The sequence below is a fragment of the Euphorbia lathyris genome, chromosome 1, assembly GCF_963576675.1.
Source record: "Euphorbia lathyris chromosome 1, ddEupLath1.1, whole genome shotgun sequence".
In the NCBI taxonomy this organism is placed as follows: domain Eukaryota; kingdom Viridiplantae; phylum Streptophyta; class Magnoliopsida; order Malpighiales; family Euphorbiaceae; genus Euphorbia; species Euphorbia lathyris.
This window is the reverse complement of record NC_088910.1, coordinates 31,050,256-31,072,582: the sequence shown is the minus strand read 5'-3', so window position 1 is coordinate 31,072,582 and position 22,327 is coordinate 31,050,256. Positions and strand designations below refer to the sequence as shown.

At 39.6% G+C, this 22,327-nt stretch overlaps 1 protein-coding gene and 1 long non-coding RNA gene across 2 annotated transcripts; one reads left to right on the top strand and one right to left on the bottom strand.

Moving 5' to 3' along the window:
- Positions 1-13,181: 13,181 nt before the first annotated feature.
- LOC136226825 (uncharacterized) lies at positions 13,182-13,790 on the bottom strand. The gene is made up of 2 exons (XR_010687872.1): positions 13,653-13,790; positions 13,182-13,367 (listed from the first exon to the last, which is right to left on the bottom strand). It is a non-coding gene; the product is annotated as an uncharacterized lncRNA (long non-coding RNA).
- Positions 13,791-13,812: 22 nt separating this feature from the next.
- Positions 13,813-18,023, top strand: LOC136226816 (leucine-rich repeat receptor-like protein kinase TDR). The gene is made up of 2 exons (XM_066015477.1): positions 13,813-16,466; positions 17,414-18,023. The coding sequence occupies exons 1-2, from the start codon at positions 13,817-13,819 to the stop codon at positions 17,842-17,844; spliced, it is 3,081 nt and encodes a 1,026-aa protein (XP_065871549.1). The 5' UTR covers positions 13,813-13,816; the 3' UTR covers positions 17,845-18,023.
- Positions 18,024-22,327: the final 4,304 nt, after the last annotated feature.

Genomic DNA, 22,327 nt, shown 5'->3' with positions numbered 1-22,327 from the left:
ATTCTCCTTTTCACCAATCTCCTCTTCTAGCTCATTTTCTTCATAATCATATTCAAATTCGTTCCCCTCCATGACCTCTCATTTCCTTCCGCTCTTCCTCACAATTCAAACTGATTAATCCAATTGCCAAGTTGCCGACTCAAATGAGATGCCACATCCCAACAGGTTGAACCACCAACATCTTTCCCATCACCATATCCATCAACCTCCACATATAATGTGATTTCATCATTCTCCTTGAAGAGTTTATCAAGCCCCAATCATTCTCCCCTTCTTCAAGGTAATTCCCTCATTTTCCTTAAGCATACAAATATAGCTATGCCTAAGGGGCATTTTATCAAACACATAGGGAGCACCCTTCTTAACATGAGTTTTCCCAATATTCTCACCTATAAACACTCATTCCTACCTCTTCATATATGAATTCAAATTCTCATTTACCATTCCATTATTAATAAACCCACATTGAAAATCTAAATCACTATTAATGTCACAAACACCCAACTCCTCACTAGGATTACCCATAACTTCAACATTAGGAATTGAAAGTTTAGGATTTACTTATTCAATGTGTGATAGAGGACAAATTTGGGATAACTCTTTAGGAGGCAACATAGGGGTTTTCTCATCTATCCTTTGTTGGGCTCTACGGTGTCGTCATCGACTTCTTCGGGTTCCTCTTTATAACATTTTCATGTTTTCTTGTTCCATGTTTTCTCTTGTCTTTCTCCTCATCTCGGCAAGCTCGAGCTCTATCTCCCTTACTTCGACTTGCCATTCTTCAAGGCTCTTGGCTGCCAATTCCCTTTATGCTTGTGAAAAACTCAGTTGAGTCATTGTCGAAGAAGTCTCCGTTAGGAAAATGATCGTCTCTGATATCAATTGATACAAATTAATGTTGAATGAGTTGATTTTAATCTTAAATCATCAAAGATGTTGCTTCTCTAGCTAAACTAGAAGGAGTTAATTCTGGTGTTCACGGACTAAATCCGTAGGACTAGTGAAATCCCCATTGTTGAAGGTATAAAACCTTAACAAAAACTTTCAAAGAGAAGATTATAATTTTGATTAATGAAAAGTTGCTTCTTACAAAGAACGAGATGAATTTATATCATCTCTAAACCTAATTGCCAAATTACATAAATAATTAAAGAGGCAAGGTTAAGGGTAAAATGGGATAAGGGTAAAGGGACGGCAAATTTGTAAATAAAATAATGACATGAGTTGTAAATAAGGAGTGATAAAGTTGTAATTAGAATGAAGCTAGAGTGAGGGGCAAGTCTGATTTGCAAGACTTTTTAAAGAGCCCGATACGATGTATCAATCGATTAAATGAGAAGCAGAAAGTTTCCAACAAATTCACACGTCGTGTGGGAATAGCCACGACGTGTGGGCTCTATTTTCACATAAAGAGTCTTCACTTTGCTTTAGTGTTGCCCGTTTAACCTGGCTTCTTCCACCAATCGTTTCCTCTCATATAATCAAACAAATGCCCACATCATTAACTTTTTTTTTTTTGTTATATTAAGTTTTTTTATGTTAAAAAAAAATTTGAATATAAAACTTGTTAACATTGTGTTTTTCATTTCACCGGCTTTTAAAATGTGTACTTTTCACCGTTTGCAAATAGTTGAAAACAATTTTTCATATGTCTAATTTGTTTATATAGAAACCGTAAAATTATATTTCAAACTGTAAAAAAATATAATTTTGAATAAAAAATTTAACTGAATAAAACCACGAGCTAAATAAAAGATCTTTTTGGTCTATTTACTAACCCCGTAGCTGGCGTGTTTAGCACGCGCCACAATTAAGCATGCGCAAAACCAAGTCTCACACACTGACCTTGTGGCCTATTCTAATTCCAGTAATGCCCTTGCCAAAGGCTACTGGGACAAAAATAAAAAACTTTAGCAGAAAAATAATATAGTAACCACTAAATTTATAATCTAGTTTCTTTGCCACGTTTTTCATTTAATTTGAAAAATCAGCTTATGTAGCTAACTGTTCATGTACAAATTAAATTAAATTAAATTAAATTAAAATTAAAGAAAGAAGAAAAGTGCACACTTTTAATTTTATTATTGTGTTTAATACCAAAACATTAATAAAAAAACATAAATAAATGCATTCTGTTGAAAAAGGTTGGGCAAGAGAGCTATATTCGAACTGTCGTTGACATCATCATCTAAACAAAATCTATCAAGTGGTGCTTCTCCCATTTTCTCATTAATTTCACTCTTTCTCAATTCACCTGCCCTTTTTCTTATTAAACCAAACTATACTTATTGCCGGTTTGTTTTCCCTTTTTTCCGAACTATTTTCTATCTTTCAATACTAAATAGGAAATAGAAAATGTTTGATAAAATTCTGAAACAACTGTTTTTTACAGAAAAAACTATATATTATCTAACAATAACAGCAAACAGCTGAAACAAATGGACCTTTAGTTTTCATGATTACATTGTTCTGCCTAATCCATCCTTCATGAATTAATTTGAATATATCTGAACTAAGTAAAAATCATAAATTGAATCCTTATCAAAAATCATTCGGTTGAACATTTTTACATTCTTTTTCCCGAATCCATTTTGAACTAACACATACATCATTACAGTTCATGTCAAATAGTGTCAAGTTCTACTTTTAGGATAGAAAGACTCAATTAATTAACTTTAATTAATTTAGTAACATAATTGATGATTTTAATAGTTTAAAATCCTAATTGACTTTTAAATTTTAGTTTAAGAGATAAATTGTTATAAATTTAGGTTTTTTTTATATGGATTTCATTTCTTATTATTTTGTTAAACGTTTTTGTGTTTATTTAAGGTTGTGTTGATTAAATTTTGTTTAGTTTATTGTACTTTTGATAACCCGCGAAGCCCAAAACGGGTTACATTCATTTCGCAAGCCCAGCCCGTATTAAAGCCCCATGGGCTAAAATTGGACGGGACCCGAATGAAGGAAGCGGGCGCAGCGAGTAAACCGCCCCGAATTCCTAGACGGAGCGTCAGGACTCCCTCTCAAAACCACGTTCGTTGCCATGAAAGCCACGAAAGGGACATGGCCTAAAAAGGGGTAACCGCCCTCAGAACGTGGCCCACTAAGAAGTAACCGCCCTCGGCGGTTACCCAAAAAACACCTATAAAAGGCCTTAAGAATAAGGGGGGAGGTACGTTCACATTTTTTCCAAAAAGCTATTGCTAAATTATAGACTCATCCTTACAAAAACTGACTTGATCGTCGGAGAGTTTTCCCGGAGATCCTGTCTCCGGTTTTGTTTTGCAGGTAACTCCGGCAAAGCATATCAAAGCGGATCCAGCAAGTTATCATTGGTGCGGTGAACGTGGACCTTTTTTACAAACATTTGGTTAAAGGTACATGAAGAACATGTCAGAACCATCACGAACGACCGGCGTTACCACTAGATCAACCAGTATGAACTCCAGGGGACCACGGATTGCGAATTCGCAACCTGCAAGTACACAGCCTGTGGTGCCTAGCTCATCGGGTCCTTCGGGACAATTGAGTCCGTTATTGGAGGTCCAAGTGCAAACTGAGATGGAAATGTCCAATAGTGATTTCGTACAGATGGCTGGACAAGTCTTGGCTTCGAACATGAGCCAGGCGGCTGGAGATCGAATGATTAATTTACTAACGGCCCTCGCCGAACACAATACCGCCGTGGCGGCTGCTCCTCAAGAACCTGTGGTTATCTCAACACAATCACCGACTATCCCTGTCATGTCGGCCCTCCCGCAGCCATATCAGGCGCCAAATCAAGTGGGCCAGAGTAGTCGCACAAACCCACACAGCCACCCGAGCAACTACTCACACCCAGATCTCATTACGACGATACATCCGACCTAGCAGCCATCCCAACCGTTGCCAGGAGTGCAAGGCACTCTTCCGCTACAGCAAGTGGAACATTTTCCTCACAGACATTCGGAGTTGATGACTCCTGGGCGAGAGCACACTTGGAACTTTGATCCTATGACGGGACAGCAGTTAGTCCCCCAACAGGCACACGTCTCAACACCGATGGGCGGATGGATGCCACCCAGAATTCACCAGCAGCAGATGGAAGAAGTCCGGCGAATACCCGATATTGACTTAGAACATCAATTACGAAGCATGATGGAGCGAATGGGGTACTCGCCTAGGCCGAGAGCAGAGATCCAGAGCGATTCACCTTTTGCCCCTTCGTTGCGGGAATTCATTCCAGATCATAGAATCAAGGCGCCTGCCATACCAAAATACTATGAGGATCCAAATTCTGACCCTGAGGCTCATGTCAGGAACTACAGAGAGTTAATGGATGTTGCAGGGGCAAGCGAAAGCATAATTTGCAGGTTATTCTCGACAACTTTGGGCGGTGCGGCATCTGATTGGTTTCGATCTTTACCGGCAGAATCTATTCACAATTGGCAACAATATAGTCGGGATTTCTGTGCGAAGTTCGTGGGCTGTAAAGCAGCAGATGTGACAGATAGGCAGCTGAAGGAGATCAAACAGAGGAACTATAATTCCCTAAGGGAATTTGTTGTCGCCTTTAACGATATCCTGGTGCGATTGCAGAACCCAGATATCGTGAGTATTCGCAACATCATGGCGGATGGAACCACATATTGGAGCATGCGGGAAGAAATCATCCGTAACAAACCACGCACTGTAGCCGAGCTAATGAAGATAGCAAAGGAATTCATGGAAGTGGATGATGTCAACAGGGAACATAGGGTCCAAACTCGGTGAGAAAGAGATGCCGCTAGAACCACTTCGGACAGTCGGCGTCAGACCCAGTCCAAAGGTAATCTTGTTCGAAGAGGCGATCGTCCCTTTCAAGGTGGAGGATATCACACGCCACTAAACACGACTCGTCAGGAGGTGTTACTTTGGATCGAAAAGAGCCCCCTGAAGAAGGATGTGCGGTTCCCCGAGGTAAAAGGTCGAACCAGTTTGGGGCGACATCCTAACAAATATTGCAGGTTCCACAGGTTGAATGGCCATGACACAGATGATTGCTACGAACTGAAGAAGGAAATAGAAAAACTGATCGAGAGAGGCAAGCTGAGTCAATTTGTAAGAAAAGATACAACTGATGAGAAAACAACGCTCCCGCATGAGGGAGAAACACGGCCAGAAAAGAAGCAGAAGAAAGGGGTGATAAACGTGATAGCAGGCGGAATCTACGAGCCTCCAACAAAAAGAACTCGCCGTGAACGGCGAAAGAGCAATACACATAGGGGGGATGCCCTCAATTACTCATTTGCGAGAATCACGGAGCCGCATGCGGATGCCCTGGTGATCACGATGGCCGTTGAAGGATGGGACGTCAAACGGGTCCTTATCGACACAGGCAGTTCTTGCAATGTCATTACCCGGACAACATTCAACAAGTTGGGAATCAACGACGAGCGGGTGGAACACACCTTCATGGATGTAACTGGTTTTGGGGGTCAATCCTCCCAAACGAGTGGGCAGGTGGTGTTGGAGGCAGAAATGGGCGATAAGAATCTAAAATGGCAAGGTGATTTAGAATTCGCAATTGTTGATCTCCCACTGGCCTACAACATAATTCTGGGACGGCCATTCCTGTCGGAGACGGAGTCGCTCATCTCAATGAAGCATTTAACGTTACATTTGCCAACACACCAAGGGCGAGTCATAGTTGAAGGTGATCAACTTGTATCTCAACAGGCCTATACATTATCACTTGAACCAAAACCGGAAGAGGATGATAAAGTCGAAGATAAGCTCCCGACGGAAGCATTGGGAGAAACGGAACTATTCGCCATCTCGAATGACAAGAACGTGCGAATAGCGGCTGGACTCTCAGAAGAAACAAAGAAGGCCATTACCGAGGTATTGATCCAATGTGAGTCGGCATTTGCCGCCCCAAATGAAGTGTTAAAAGGGATAAGCCCAGACGTAGCAACCCATCGGTTGAATGTAGACAAAGGGGCAACCCCAGTACGGCAAAAGAAGAGGGGACATGCTCCTGAGCGGCAAAAGGCGATTGAAAAAGCAGTGGCGGATTTGCTAAAGTCAGATGCAATTCGAGAAGTCACATATCCGGAGTGGTTAGCCAATGTGGTGCTAGTCAAAAAGCCGAATGGAACGTACAGAATGTGCGTCGACTTCAAAGACTTGAACAAGGCATGTCCGAAAGATATGTATCCACTTCCTAACATTGATATATTGGTAGATGGAACTGCAGGATATGAAGCTTTATCATTCACCGACGTGAAATCCAGTTACCATCAGATACCCATGGAGAAGGCGGATGAAATCAAAACATCATTCATAACTCACCAGGCGACTTATTGCTTCAAGGTGATGCCCTTTGGATTGAAAAATGCGGGAGCAACATACCAGAGGATGATGAACAAGATATTTTCAGACAAATCCGGCGAGAACTTCTCGATCTATGTTAATGACATGATCATCAAAAGCAAGAAAATGCAAGACCACCCGCGGGATATCAAAGAAATCCTAGAAGTGTTGATCAAATATGGCCTCAAATTGAACCCAGAGAAATGCACATTCGGAGCAAGAGCGGGAAAGTTCCTGGGTTTCATTGTTAGCGGCAAAGGGGTTGAGGCGAATCCTGAGAAGGTTAAAGCAGTAATGGAGATGAAGACGCCGAGGAACATAAAGGAAGTACAGAGACTGAACGGGCGGTTGGTGGCATTAGGGCGATTCATATCATGCTCAGCTAGGCGATGTCTACCTTTCTACAACGCCATCAAAAAATCCAAGTCCTTTGAATGGACGCCGGATTGTCAAGAAGCATTTGAGGGGATAAAGCGATTACTATGTTATCCGCCCTTAATGAGCAGGCCGGAAGACGGAGAAGATTTGTTTCTTTATGTATCTGTCACCAGCATGTCGATATGCACTGTGATGGTGCGAGAAGAAGAAGGGCAACAATATCCAGTGTACTACGTGAGCAAAGTCCTGAAGGATGCAGAACTCCGGTATTCGAGGTTGGACAAAATGGCCCTCGCAGTGATAACCACGGCGGCTAGATTGAAACCATACTTTCAGGCGCATACTATCATTGTGAGAACTGGCATCCCAATGCGAAAGGTACTGCAGAAACCTGACGCATCCGGCCGGTTGATGGAATGGTCAATTCGCCTGGGCGAATTCGATATCCGCTATGAAGGAAGACCAGCGCTAAAGAGCCAAGTGCTCGCCGACTTCGTGAACGAATTCACCTGGGATGATGATGAATGTCCAAAGGCACAAAAAGAAGAGTGGAGCATGTACACAGATGGGGCCTTATCTGCAGACGGAGCTGGGCTAGGAGTCGTCATCAAGGGCCCGGAGGTTATTCGCCTGTGCTATGCAGCAAAATTAACTTTCAAAACTACCAATAATGCCCCAGAGTATGAAGCAATGATATGCGGATTGAAGTTGCTCAATGAACTCACCCCAGAAAGATTGGTAATCTACAGCGATTCCAAACTCATGATAAATCAGATCACAAAAAATTATCTGGTGAAACAGGAGGAGCTCGTAAAATACCATCAGGTAGTCGGCCGATTGACACAAGAGTTAACGCACAAGGGAGTCGTTTGGGAGATGGTGCATGTTCCACGAGGCCAAAATGCAAAAGCTGACGAATTGGCAAAACAGCGACAAGTAGAGAACCATGGAGTCAAAAAGCATGCAGCTTGGAAATAAAATCGGCACCAGCATTCGAGGTTGATCAGGTTATGGTCATCGAGGAACTGGAAGACGATGAAGATTGGCGGATACCAATCCGTCAGTATCTGGAGCAGGGAGATTTGCCGGTTGATAAGAGCTTAGCCAGAAAAATAATTGGGCAGTCGGCACGATACTCAATGCGGGATGGAACTTTGTATCGGAGATCATACACATGTCCATGGTTGAAATGCGTTAGTCGCAATGAAGGAGACTATGTGCTGCGAGAACTACACGAAGGAATTTGTGGCGTGCACGAAGCTTCGGCGGCATTGAAGGTCAAACTGTTGGGATACTACTGGCCCAAGGTGGTGGAAGATTCCGAGAAGATGGTTGCGGAATGTCACAACTGTCAAATCCATGCGAATGAAAAGCATGTTCCCGAAGCTGAACAAATCACTATAATGACGGCGTGGCCATTCGCAACATGGGGAATTGATATAGTGGGTCCATTCCCAGAAACAACAAAGAAAAGGAAGTATTTGATAGTCGCGGTAGACCACTTCAGCAAATGGGTAGAAGCGGAGGCAGTAACCGCACAAACACCTGAGCGAATGATCGAGTTCTTACGAGAGAACATTATCATGCGATTTGGGATCCCACAGAAGCTTATAACCGACAATGGCACCCAGTTCAACTGTGCCAAGTTCAAAACATACTGCGAAAGCATGGGAATCAAGAATCATTTTTCTTCTGTAAACCATCCCCAATCAAATGGTATGACAGAAGTTACCAACAGGGCCATGGTTCAAGGCATCAAGAAGCGGCTAGGTGACAAAAAAACAGGTTGGGCGGATGAGATACCCCATATGTTGTGGGCATACAGAACCTCTGTAAAGGCAGCAACAGGCGAAACACCTTTCTCGCTAGTTTATGGAGCCGAAGCAGTCCTACCTATTGAAATCAAGTCGCCCACAGATCGGACAATTTATTATTGCGACACACAAAATCCTATCAACATCAGAGATGCTTTGGATTCTGTGGAGGAACGAAGAGAGAAAGCTTACATGCGAATGGCAATGTACCGCAATAGAATCAAGAAATACCACGACAGAAGAATGCGAAAAGTAATAATCAACGAAAACGACTTGGTCTTGAAAAAAGCGGATAAAATACAATCCAGAGATGGCAAAGGCAAGCTGGGCGTCAACTGGATCGGACCATACAAAGTATCCAAGAAGCTGGGACCAGCCACTTTTGAAATAGAAGAAATGAGCGGAAAGAAGCTCCCGCGCACCTGGAATCTAGAGAATCTACGCCTATATAGAAAGGCCGAGTAGTTCGAGGAAATGACGAGTACTCTTTTTCCTTTTATGAGTTTTTCCCACTGGGTTTTCTGATAAAAGGTTTTAATGAGGCTTCGATCCCGCACAATTGGTGTACATATGTAATAAACTTTTTCTCGTCATCAATAAAAGTTATTACATTCACTCAGTATGTTACAACAAAATGCGGATTCTTTACAAAAAAACACATAAATGTGTTGCCTCTTAAATAAAGGCGGATGCATGATTACGCATCACTCGCAAAAAACCTTAGGGTTAAAATCAATAACACATAAATGTGTTGCCTCTTAAAGAAAGGCGGATGCATGATTACGCATCACTCGCAAAAAAACCTTAGGGTTAAAATCAAAAAACCTTAGGGTTAAAATCAAAAAACCTTAGGGTGAAAATAAAAAACACATAAACGTGTTGCCTGTTAAAGAAAGGCGGATGCATGATTACGCATCACTCGCAAAACCTTATGATCAAAACTTATGATTATTTTCGAAAGAAGAATCATAAGTTAAGGCATAAAATTAAGCGGATAAACGAGTACGCAAAATTGCAAAAAGGGTCTGGCCACCCTAGCTATGAAGAAACACAAATATGGAGTCGGCAAAAAGACAAAGGGCACATATAAAGGGCAAAAAAAGTGACAATCACACACATATGAAAACCAACAACCGAAAGAAAATATATATACCAGAGCGGTTTGTTACATGGTTTTTACATACAAAAGTCCAAATATAAGTTAAGCTATGCTACAGCTTCCTCTCCTTCGCCCCTAATGCCCTCCTGGACTGCGGCAACTCCCTCATCTCCTCCGGTAGGAGGATCTACTTCAAGCGAATCCTCAACCCTTGAATCGGTAACCGCTTCAGTAACCTCTTCGGTGAGAGGTACCTCTTGCACAGGTTGAGAAACGGCTTGGGGTGCCTCTCCTTCCGCGGGCTGAATAGGGATCTCGCAGCTAATCGGAGGATCCTGAAGACTCTTCCAATCTAAGAAGAGTACCTCATCCATATCAGCATCCTCGGCTTCCAGCTTATCCCACTCCCCAGTTAAATCCTTTTCAGGGATGGGAACTTTGGGGCGGTTAAGTACTAGACCCCGATGCCCGTGCTCATAAGCCGCATGAATCCGCTCCCCATACCAGTAGATGCGGGCGCCATCTTCAGCCAAAATCTCCTCAACCATCTCTTCGACCTCGTTAGAGACCTCGCGGACATAATCGTCGTCAAACGGTGCGAAGTCGAGGTCTGACATGATCGATAAAAGGAAAACAGAAGCAAAAAGCCGAACAAGGAACAAATGTGAAAAGAAAAACTTACATGAAAAAGACAACTCAGTGAAGTGACGGGATTAAGAGGTCAACGCCGGAAAAGAAGTAACGGAATTAAAAGGTCGACGCCGGAGAAAACGAAAGAAGGGAAATGCACAAATTCAAAACTTTGAAATAATCGGACAAAGACGAAGCGTCCCCTATAAAAAGACCCTAAAAGGGCTCTTGCTAGACCAAGGAGGAGGCATATGATAACCCGCGAAGCCCAAAACGGGTTACATTCATTTCGCAAGCCCAGCCCGTATTAAAACCCCATGGGCTAAGATTGGACGGGACCCGAATGAAGGAAGCGGGCGCAGCGAGTAAACCGCCCCGAATTCCTAGACGGAGCGTCAGGACTCCCCCTCAAAACCACGTTCGTTGCCATGAAAGCCACGAAAGGGACATGGCCTAAAAAGGGGTAACCGCCCTCAGAACGTGGCCCACTAAGAAGTAACCGCCCTCGGCGGTTACCCAAAAAACACCTATAAAAGGCCTTAAGAATAAGGGGGGAGATACGTTCACATTTTTTCCAAAAAGCTATTGCTAAATTATAGACTCATCCTTACAAAAACTGACTTGATCGTCGGAGAGTTTTCCCGGAGATCCTGTCTCCGGTTTTGTTTTGCAGGTAACTCCGGCAAAGGATATCAAAGCGGATCCAGCAAGTTATCATAAAATATATTAGTTGGGGGATTGGATTGTACTTTAAATTTGACTAGATTGAATTGAGAAAAAATAGTTAAATGTAAAACTCAGTTAAATTCGGTTAAATTTGATCAGAGTTTGGCTGGTAACAGGTCCACATCAAGCTAATAATTCTCTGCACATGAATTAACTTATGCAGCGGCAAGATGAAAATTGAGAAATTCAAGTAGAAGCAGTAATATGCTATTTATGTATGTAAAAAATGCAGTACCCTATGAATTGAATGGGTTGATTGGTAAGTTAAACATTTTAAGCAAGAGACAGATGATGGACATGGACTGGTAGAGGTAACTGTAAAATTAGTAGTTGAAAAAAATATTTACCTTAAATTACCAACATCCTTTTCAACCAATAATGATGAAAATGATCAGACACATACTACATAACGATGAAGAAAAAGATGTTGGATGGAGCTATGCCAAAATCCAAAGTATTTACAATTTAAAAATAGGAGGAGGATAATTTAACTGCGGTGCAAACTTTTCTTTTGTCCTTTTCTTAAGAAATAAGAAAAAATACTACTACTACTACCACCAGTACTGTACTTGTTTAAATATAGTATAAACTATAAACTATGTAAATTGGTGATTATGGTGGATTGATTAAGCTTTAACATAAGTCAAACTCTGTGATTACAGAAAAAAGCATGAGCATGCTATTTGATTATTTATTTATTCCACGTATTGCTTTTATTTAACAATTTTGAGTTGGGGACAGTTTCGGCAATTACATGGAATTTGAATCACCCACCACCCCGCCATTTTGTTGAAGTAAGGATCAATTTCATCTCTAAAATTGATTAATACAATCAATTTCACTCTTTAACCTAATATTTAGATCAAATTAATCCAAAATAAGTTGTTATTTAACACATCTCACTTTCTCAAATGTAACTTAAAATGTACATACTTTTATACTAAATTGATCTAACTAGCCAATCTACATACAAAACCAATCTTTAATTCAAAATTTATAGAACTAATTACATGATTCTTTGTAATTACGTGATTTATCCGTAACGTACGAAACGATAAAAATTTACCTCTTTAACTTTTCGAGTATCAATTTTACTTCTAAATAACAGAAAATTAGAACAGATTTATTTGAGTGTGATTGGACTATCGCATCAGACTTTCCAACCATCAATTAAAATGTTTATCGTTTTACTAACACGGTTACCGAAAATGTACTAAAATATTAACAATTAAGTTTATCATATAAATTAAATAAAAAACGATAAAAATGTAACGACATGATCTGAAGTGGATGGTGACAGGATAGAAAGCTTGAGCTAGGCGTAGTCCTAAAAATGACAATGAGACACGAATAATTTGAATCCTATATCATAAATTAAGAGGGAATGGCTGGGACTCTATTAGTATAAGGTGAATTTTCAATATATTAGATGCATTTTAAAGCCGTGAGTTTTAATGTGTTGGATTTGAATTAAAACAGACTATAAAAAAAAAAAAAAGGGCGGCCCGGTCGCATTACGCGTCCCCGCTGAGCGAGGGTCCGGGGAGGGGTCCCACCACAAGGGTGTATTGGGGGCAAGCCTTCCCTTGCCAATTTAATTGGCAAGAGGCCGCTCCTAAGACTCGAACCCGTGACCTCAGGTCACACGGCAACAACGTTTTACCGTTGCGCCAAGGCTCGCCCTCTAATTAAAACAGACTATATCTACATAATATTGAATGAGACTGTTACACAAAGTATCTAAAATGTTTAATCAGATAGTGATATAATTAGAAACAACTTGCCAAAATGTATGATATTATAAATTTATTTAGAAAGTTCGATATTCCAGTGTAATAATTATCAAATCAATTTGTAGAAAATTTTATAGTAAGTATAAAAAAAATCATTTTATTTAAAAACATTAAGATTAAATTTTTATCAGTAGACCAAGAGCGAGCGATGCCACCGTATCAGGATAGGTGTCCAAGTATACGATAACCCGACAAGTTAACCTCCAACAAAAAGTTACATAATTCTTTAACATAAGTTATCCAAAACTTATCCATACGACTTTATGCACCGTTTAATCATAACAAATCACATTCTATAAATGTGTGGAGAATTATTTCAAGAAGTTATTAGAAACCTCTAAGTTTAAATTTTAGCAGTAGATTTTGATTAAGGAATGAAGATAAACCAGCAAAAAGACATCATACTAATTTTAAACTAAATAATCCAATGTATTACTTAAAGTAAAAAAAGACAAATGTTATAAACTGATAAATGAATTTTATTTGAATTTAGAAGAAATACCCAAATAAAGGAAGAATGGCCTTACAGTTACAGGTATAAGGATGAGGATGGTGGTCCATCTCCACGGGCAGAGAAGAGAAGGTTCTCACCTGAAAATCCCAGAGAAATATATTTATTTAAAAACAAAATTGAATTAAGAGAATAAGGTGGGAAATTGAAATGACTTTCTTGGATCCTGGGAGGACCATTGATACTGTATGTAAACACTAAAGATAAAGGGAACAACAAGGAATGATGAAAAGTGGAAACAAAAGAAAGTGAAAAAGAAAGAGAGAGCTAGACAAAACAAAGTTCAAATACTGTCAATTTTCTAAATCAAAATATACTAGTAGATGGACAAGAAGAAGATGAATTGAAATTGTTCATAGTCATACCTACTGAAAACCAGAGTAATCATCATCATCATGAAACACCCTCTTCTACCAGCACTCTCTAAAAGTATCATCTCTCTCCATCAAAACCTTTCTTCCCTTAAATTTACATCTCTTTCATCTCTAATCCCCACTTCTCCTTCTTCTTCTTCTTATTCCCCTTAACCATGAAACCCCCTTTCCTTTTCTTCTTCTTCTTCTTCTTTTACTTTCTTCACTCTGTCTCTGCTACTACTCTGCCTCTTCAGCTTCAAGCTCTTCTTTCTCTTAAATCTTCCCTCCAAGATCCTTTGTCCACATTTCATGACTGGGATCCTGCCACTCAACCCTCTTCTAAACCTGGTTTCAGAGGCCCTGTTTGGTGTTCTTGGTCTGGCATTAAATGTGACCAAACAACAGCTCGAATAATAAGGCTTGATCTCTCCGGCAGGGGTCTTTCTGGTGTCATGCCGGTTGAATTCCGCTACTTGAAGAGCTTAATCCACTTGAATTTGAGTGCTAATAACTTTGAAGGGCCTCTACCACCGGTTCTTTTTGAGTTGACGGAGCTTAGGAGTATTGATATCAGTCACAACAGCTTTAATTCGACTTTCCCATCTGGAATTTCGAAGTTGAAGTTCTTAAGAGTCTTTCAAGCATACAGCAATAATTTCACTGGTTCATTGCCAACGGAGTTTGTCTCCTTATCTTTCTTGGAGCGGCTCAACCTCACTGGAAGCTATTTTGAAGGAGAAATTCCGGTTGATTATGGAGGTTTTCCTAGATTGAAGTTTATAGGTTTGGCTGGAAATTTGTTAGAAGGGCCTATACCACCTCAATTAGGATTTCTGAGCCAGCTTGAGCGGATGGAGATGGGATACAATAAGCTTATTAATGGAGGAATACCGGAGGAGTTTGCATTGTTAACTAATCTCCGGTATCTTGATGTCTCAAGTTGTTCACTCACTGGTCATCTCCCTCCTCAACTTGGAAAGCTAAAGAAACTTGAAATGCTGTTACTGTTTCAGAACAATTTTACTGGTGAAATTCCGTTGAGTTTTACGAAATTGAAGTCTCTGAAGGTGCTTGATTTGTCTGATAATCATCTGACCGGTACGATTCCGGTGGGATTATCTTCTTTGAAAGAGTTAACCAGGCTGAGCTTGATGGAAAATCAACTCACAGGCGAAATACCGGAAGGAATTGGTGAGTTGCCATATCTAGACACTCTAAGTGTCTGGAACAACAAGTTTACCGGTGCTCTTCCTCAGAAGCTAGGCTCTAATGGCAAGTTACTATGGCTTGATGTATCCAATAACTCTCTCAGTGGTCCAATTCCACCAAATCTCTGCTATGGAAACAAGCTCTTTAAGCTCTTACTCTTCTCCAACAAATTCATTGGAAGTCTACCGAAGTCTCTAGCAAACTGTACCTCTCTGTACAGGTTCCGAATCCAAGACAATCAAATCAACGGTTCAATTCCAAATGGCTTTGGGCGTTTGGAGAATTTAACTTTCATGGACCTCAGCAAGAACAACTTCGCAGGTGAAATTCCTGAGGATCTTGGCAATGCACCGCAGCTGCAGTACCTGAATATATCAGCGAACTCGTTCTACAGCAAATTGCCAAGCAACATATGGAAATCGCCGAATTTACAGGTTTTTATAGCGAGTTCAAGTAAAATCACCGGCGAAATCCCCAATTTCATCGGCTGCAGCATCTTATACAAGATTGAATTACATGATAATTCGTTGAATGGTACCATACCTTGGGATATTGGTCACTGCGAGAAGCTACTCAGTTTAAATTTGAGCCACAATTCCCTCACCGGCATAATTCCATGGGAAATATCTGCCCTACCATCTATTACCGATCTCGATCTTTCTCACAACAACCTCGCCGGCTCAATCCCTTCCAATTTCGAGAACTGCACAACATTGGAGAATTTCAATGTGTCGTTCAATCGCTTAACAGGACCAATTCCCGGCTCAGGTTCGGTACTTCCTAACTTGCATCCGTCTTCATTTTCCGGCAACGATGGCCTTTGCGGCCGCGTTTTGGCCAAACCATGCGCTGCGGACACACTTTTATCGCCAGAGGTCCACGGTGGTCAGCAGCCGAAGAAGACCGCAGGGGCGATTATGTGGATTATGGCCGCTGCATTTGGCATTGGCTTATTCGTGCTGGTAGCCGGAACCAGATGCTTCCGTACAAATTACAGCCGGAAGTTCACCGACGAACGCGAGATCGGACCGTGGAAATTAACCGCCTTCCAACGATTGAATTTTACGGCTGATGATGTGCTGGAATGTCTCTCCATGACGGATAAGATCTTAGGGATGGGGTCAACAGGTACTGTGTACAAAGCTGAGATGCCAGGTGGCGAGATCATAGCGGTTAAAAAGCTGTGGGGTAAGAATAAAGAGAATATCCGACGGAGGAGAGGGGTTTTAGCTGAGGTGGAAGTGTTGGGGAATGTGAGGCACCGAAATATAGTGAGATTGTTAGGGTGCTGCAGCAACAGGGAGTGTACGATGCTCCTCTATGAATATATGCCAAACGGTAATTTAGAAGATTTACTACACGGAAAGAACAAAGGGGAAAATCTAGTAGCGGACTGGTTCACAAGATATAAAATTGCTCTCGGTGTAGCTCAGGGGATCTGCTATCTTCACCATGATTGTGATCCGGTGATCGTTCACCGAGATCTCAAGCCTAGTAATATACTATTAGACGGTGAAATGGAGGCTAGAGTCGCCGATTTTGGGGTCGCCAAATTGATCCAAAGCGACGAGTCTATGTCGGTGATTGCTGGCTCCTACGGTTACATTGCACCTGGTGAGTTCAATTTCTTTTTCTATTCAGTTCATCACAATTTCATAATTTTGAATTTGAATCAGATGTTAAATCCTTTTTAGCAGAACAATTAACGATTGATCTAAATTTTGAAAAAGAAAAACATGTTGATCACATTGAAATGGACAAGACCATAGGATCAATTAGGTTATGGTGATATTTAGTAATGAGCTAGAGGCTTGAATGAAAAGTAAAATAGGTGATGATGAGATGTTGATTGATTTTGTTCCATTCCTGATTCTGTTCTCGATCATCTGGAATACTTTGCTTAGTTTTTTCTTTTCGGTGATTGAATCAAACACCATTCCGCTACTAAAATCCAAAACACTCTTGTTTTTCTTTTCTTTGAGTACACATATCAAACACAAACCAGGCTTTATCTTTGTTAAAGCAAATAACAGTTTTGATTTTTGGGGAAAATTCACGTCATTTCATCCTTTTGGCGCCGAGAATTTCATAACTGTTTTGTGCATTGCGCACTATTGCGTGTGAACTGTGTGACTATGTATGTGTTTTTGGTTCAATTTTTTTGGCAAAAACATCCTGAGACCCTAGCATTCTGATTTGGTTCCATTAAACTTCAGACTTTTTTTTTTTAATAATTACATTAAGCATTCGAATTATTAAAAATAAAAAAGTAAATTTAGAATGCAATTTTATGTTAAGTTGACTTTCTTAGTTATCATGGACTTAATGTATTGAAATAAAAGATAAGGATTCAATATATAAAAATCAAGATGAGAAGAGGTTTGAGATGAAATTTGCCTTTCTTTTTCTTGCCCATTTTTGTTAAACACAAGTGGTCCCTATGAAAGAATTTTTTATACCCTTTAATCAATTGCAGTTTTGACTTCATGGAGATAATGCATATCAATCTCTTTTGCATCCCATTGGATCTTTAAATGACAATATCTCTTTTTTGTTTGCAGAATATGCTTACACTTTACAGGTGGATGAAAAGAGCGATATTTATAGTTATGGGGTAGTGTTAATGGAGATTATTGCCGGAAAAAAATCAGTGGATGCTGTGTTTGGGGATGGTAATAGCATAGTGGACTGGGTAAGGTCTAAAATTAAGCATAAAAATGGTATCAATGACATTTTGGACAAGAATGCAGGGGCATCAATTGCTTCTGTCAGGGAAGAAATGATGCAAATGCTTAGAATTGCATTGCTTTGTACTAGCCGGAATCCGGCCGACCGGCCCTCGATGAGGGATGTTGTGCTGATGCTACAAGAAGCTAAGCCAAAGAGAAAATTGCCTGGAAGTGTAGTTAGTAGTGTTGTGGGGGGCGATGATTTAGTTACTGCTGCTGGTGGTGCTATTGCACAAAAGCCTATTGTGGAAGTTGAATGTTAATATGATTAATTTTTACTTGACTTGCTTCATCTTTTTTTGTTCCTTTTTTGTTTTTCAAATGTTGGGGGGATTGGTATAGGAGAAGTAATTTTTATTTTTTATTTTAAAATATCTAATGGAATTTTTAAGGTTATTTTCCTAATTCCTTTTGTGTGGCATTAAGATTTAAGACAACTTTATTATTGGTAGGGTATAATTTGGAGTTTTAATGATTATTTATCAGTATTAAATAAAAAAAGTTGGATGGGGAAAAAGTAGGAAGATATCTTACATAGGATTTGGCTTAAATAATTACACACTTCAATTTATCACTTTTTACTATTTGACCCCCTAAATTTGTAGTTGGATCTTAATTGACATCTAATCTTATTAAATTTGGATATAACATGAAGCACATTTAAATTTAAGTAAGGGTTTGAGACAAGGAGTAAATTTAGTCTTATGGTTATTGGAGGAGAAAATATTAAACTTAAGATACAAAATATTGCAATTTTAAGTCTTATGTTTATCCGTCCATACAATTTCAAGACTCATTACGGGAAAATGAGTTTTTTTTTTCATTCCAAAATGTACAATTTGAAGATTTCATGGGTGGTCATAAGACTAGAGGTTAGATGGTGATCAAAACATGAAATTGTACTGTCTAAAAATGTTAGATTTAAGATTACATTATTTTATACGTGGAGACTAAATCTGATCTTGTAAAATCACAGAGAAAGAAACAGAGAAAAGAAAGGATTTGGAGAAAAGATGAACTGATCTTATTATTCAACTTGAAGATGAAGGTTACAGTGATCGGTTTATATACACAAAGAAATAACAAACTCCTAACTGCATTGATAACAAATTAACAGTCTATCATTCTTGCCTAATTGCTCATAAAGCACAATGACCATGTTACCCTCATTCTTTATTACAAATTCCTGTTATATTCAACAGTCCTCCCTCAAGTTGAAATACCTCAACATTTCAACTTGACTTTGTTTTTGTGGCTTGAGACCACTTGTTTATTTCCATCTTTGACTTCATATGTATACAACTGTATCTTATGCAAAGCAGATCCCATTTGCGCACCTGTCAATGGTTTTGTTAACAAATCTGCAATCTGTTGTGTAGTACTTACATATGGTGTACAAATAAATCCTGTTTCCATGTGCTGTCTAACTATATGACAGTCAATCTCAACATGTTTCATCTGTTCGTGAAAAACAGGATTGGCAGCTATGTGTATTGCCGCCTGATTATCACAAAATAAAGGTATTGGCAATTGTGGTGTATATCTGAACTCAGTTAACAGGTAGGATAGCCATTTGATCTCGCAAGATGCGGTAGACATAGCTCTGTATTCTGCTTCTGCAGAACTCTTGCTCACTGTGCCTTGTTTCTTGGATTTCCAAGACACTAAATTGTTGCCTATTAACACACAATAACCAGTAACTGACTGTCTTGTTATCTTGCACCTGCCCCAATCAGAATCACAATATGCTTCCAGTTGATTTAGATTGCTATTGCTACTATAAAACAGTCCTGTGTGTGTAGAACCTTTCAAGTATTTGACTACATGTATGGCTGCTTCCATCTCTATTGTAGTAGGAGAGTTCATGTATTGAGATAATTGTTGTGTAGCATATGCTATATCTGGTCTGGTGAATCCCAGATATAGCAATCTACCAACAAGTCTTCTATACCTTTCTGGTTCAGTACAAAGAGGAGCTGTTTCATCTAGTTTAACTCCACTTTGAAATGGGCTGCTTACACTGTGAGCTTCAAGTAAACTTGTATCAGCAATTAGATCTTTGATATACTTAGACTGTGATATCATAAGACCTTCACTAGACCTGGATAATTCAATTCCAAGAAAGAATTTAGCCTCCCCCATATCCTTAATTGTAAATGATTCATCCAAGGCTTTCTTTGTTTCTTCTATTAAATCCATGGAAGTGCCAGTTATTAGCACATCATCAACATACACTATTAGGGCTATGAAATGATGATCTATTGTTTGTTTTGTGAATAAACAATAATCATGAATAGATTTGACATACCCTAATTGCAGTAATTTTTGTGTGAAAGCTTTATTCCACTGCCTCCCAGCTTGCTTGAGGCCATATAATGATTTCTCTAATTTGCACACAAGACCTTTGCTGTCATACCCTTCTGGTGCCTCCATATAAAGTTCTTCTTCCACATAACCATGCAGATAAGCATTGTTTATGTCAATTTGTTGAATTGGCCAGTTGTTTGTAGTTGCAACTGTAAGAAATACCCTGACAGTAGTAACCTTTGTCACAGGAGAATAACTATCATGGTAATCTATGTCATATCTTTTATTGTACCCTCTAGCAACTAGCCTAGCTTTGTACCTGGAAACAGTGCCATCTACTGCATATTTTATCTTAAAAATCCATCTGGATGTGATAGCTACTTTCCCTTCTAGAAGTGCAACCAGTTTCCATGTCTTGTTTGCTTGTAAAGCTGTCAGTTCTTCAGCCATAGCCTTTTCCCATTTTGGGTTTCCTTTTGCCTCTGCATAGTTCTTAGGCTCATGTTCCTTGTGCAATGCTGCCAAATAAGCTGATTGTGTTATGCTCATCAATAAGGAACTTTGACCTTCATGAGAGACCTGGTTGATCACAAAGTCCTTCATCCAAAGAGGTTGACTGTGTTGTCTAGTGGATTTTCTACCCTCCTGTAGCTCTACTGTTACTTCTTGAGTCTGTGCAACTTGTGATTTCAAGTGTTGTTCAACATTTTACTGTGTGAATGCTGCCGTATTGCTATTAGGTGATTCTAGTGGAGCATTTGGTAAGATTTCTTCCTCAATGGTTGTTACATCTGAAGCAACTGGTTCTGGGTTGAATAAGGCACTTTGCATTTCACATGAGGTAATATTAGACTCCTGCACTGTAAAATTGTTAGTAGCATAAGGAAAGCATGTTTCATCAAACTTGACATCTCTTGATGTACAAATCTTTCTTGTAGTAGGATTATACATCTTCCACCCCCTTTGTCCCACAGATAGTCCCAAGTATATGCAAAGTATTGATCTGTCATCAAATTTACCTTTGTTGGGATTGACATTCAAGACATAACCTTTACACCCAAAAATCTTAAAGTCAACATAAGATGGATCTTTTCCATATAGGACTTGAAATGGTGACTTCCACTGCAATATTTTAGTAGGTGAGATATTAATCAGTGTTGTAGCATGCAACATGGCCTCCCCCCAGAATTTAAGAGGCAAATTCCCTTCTTTTAATAGAGCTCTAGCAACAGATGTCAGACTTTTATGTCTCCTCTCTACAACCCCGTTTTGTTGAGGTGTATATACACAAGTTTTCTGGTGTTGGATGCCGTTCTGTTGAAAAACTGCTTGTGCAGACTGTCCGGTAAATTCAGTGCCATTGTCAGTTCTAACACACTTGACAATCTTCTGAAACTGTGTTTTAATTAGAATCAAGAATTGAGCAATCAACTCACTAACTTGATCCTTATGTTTGAACAGAATTGTCCACATTGCTCTACTGTAGTCATCTACAATGGTCAATATATATCTGTCTCCACTCAAAGACACTTGTTTATAAGGCCCCCAACAGTCAATGTGCAGTAATTCAAAACAATTTATTGACTTAATTGTGCTTTTACAAAAAGGTATTCTTGTTTGCTTAGCTCTAATACAAACATCACATTGGCTAAAACACTTTGAATCTACAGAATGCAAAACATGGGATAACTTCTTAGCAGACATATGCCCTAATCTTTTGTGCCATAATTGCACATTTTTATGATCCTCTTGCACAGATAACACTGTAAAGTCATTATTTAGACTACAAGTCTGTTTTATTGCACTTTGCTGTATTACGGTTTGCTTAAAGGAGTCTTCATCCAAGTTGTACAATCCATTTCTGAGACTTCCCACAGCTATTAGTTTCTCACATTTCTGGTCCTGCAAAACACAGTACTTAGCCCAGAACTTGACTGTAATTTGCTGATCAATCATTAATCTACTAACTGACATTAGGTTCTGCTTGAATGTTGATACATATAACACATTTTTCAACTTGAAATCATGCTGAAAATGCACTTCACCCTTATGATCAACTATATGAACCTCTCCTGTTGGTAAAAATATCCTCCTAGGATAATCTAATTTAACAATGTTACTCATTATTGCCAAATTAGATGTCATATGTGTGGTTGCACCCGAATCTATTATCCAACTAGTTTTCACATTACTAGAAGATGCATTACCTGCACATGCTCCTGCAAAACCAGCAAAAGCAGAAAACTCATGTTGCTCAGGTTGTTTGCCCTTCAAAGCCCTCTGTACTTCCTTCTGCATGAGTTCCAGTTTGTGCAACATGTCATTCATAGTATCTTTCCTGCATATTTCATTATCATCAACAAAATCATTGTTAGATAATGGACTGTCAAGATCAGATGCATTTTCTTGAGTCATATGAGCCTGATGTTTAGCTGGTCC

Coding starts and splice junctions, on each gene's coding strand:
- LOC136226816 (XM_066015477.1), top strand. CDS start 13,817: ATGAAACCCCCTTTCCTTTTCTTCTTCTTCTTCTTCTTTTACTTTCTT. Junction 16,467..17,413: donor CTACGGTTACATTGCACCTG/GTGAGTTCAATT, acceptor TTTTGTTTGCAG/AATATGCTTACACTTTACAG.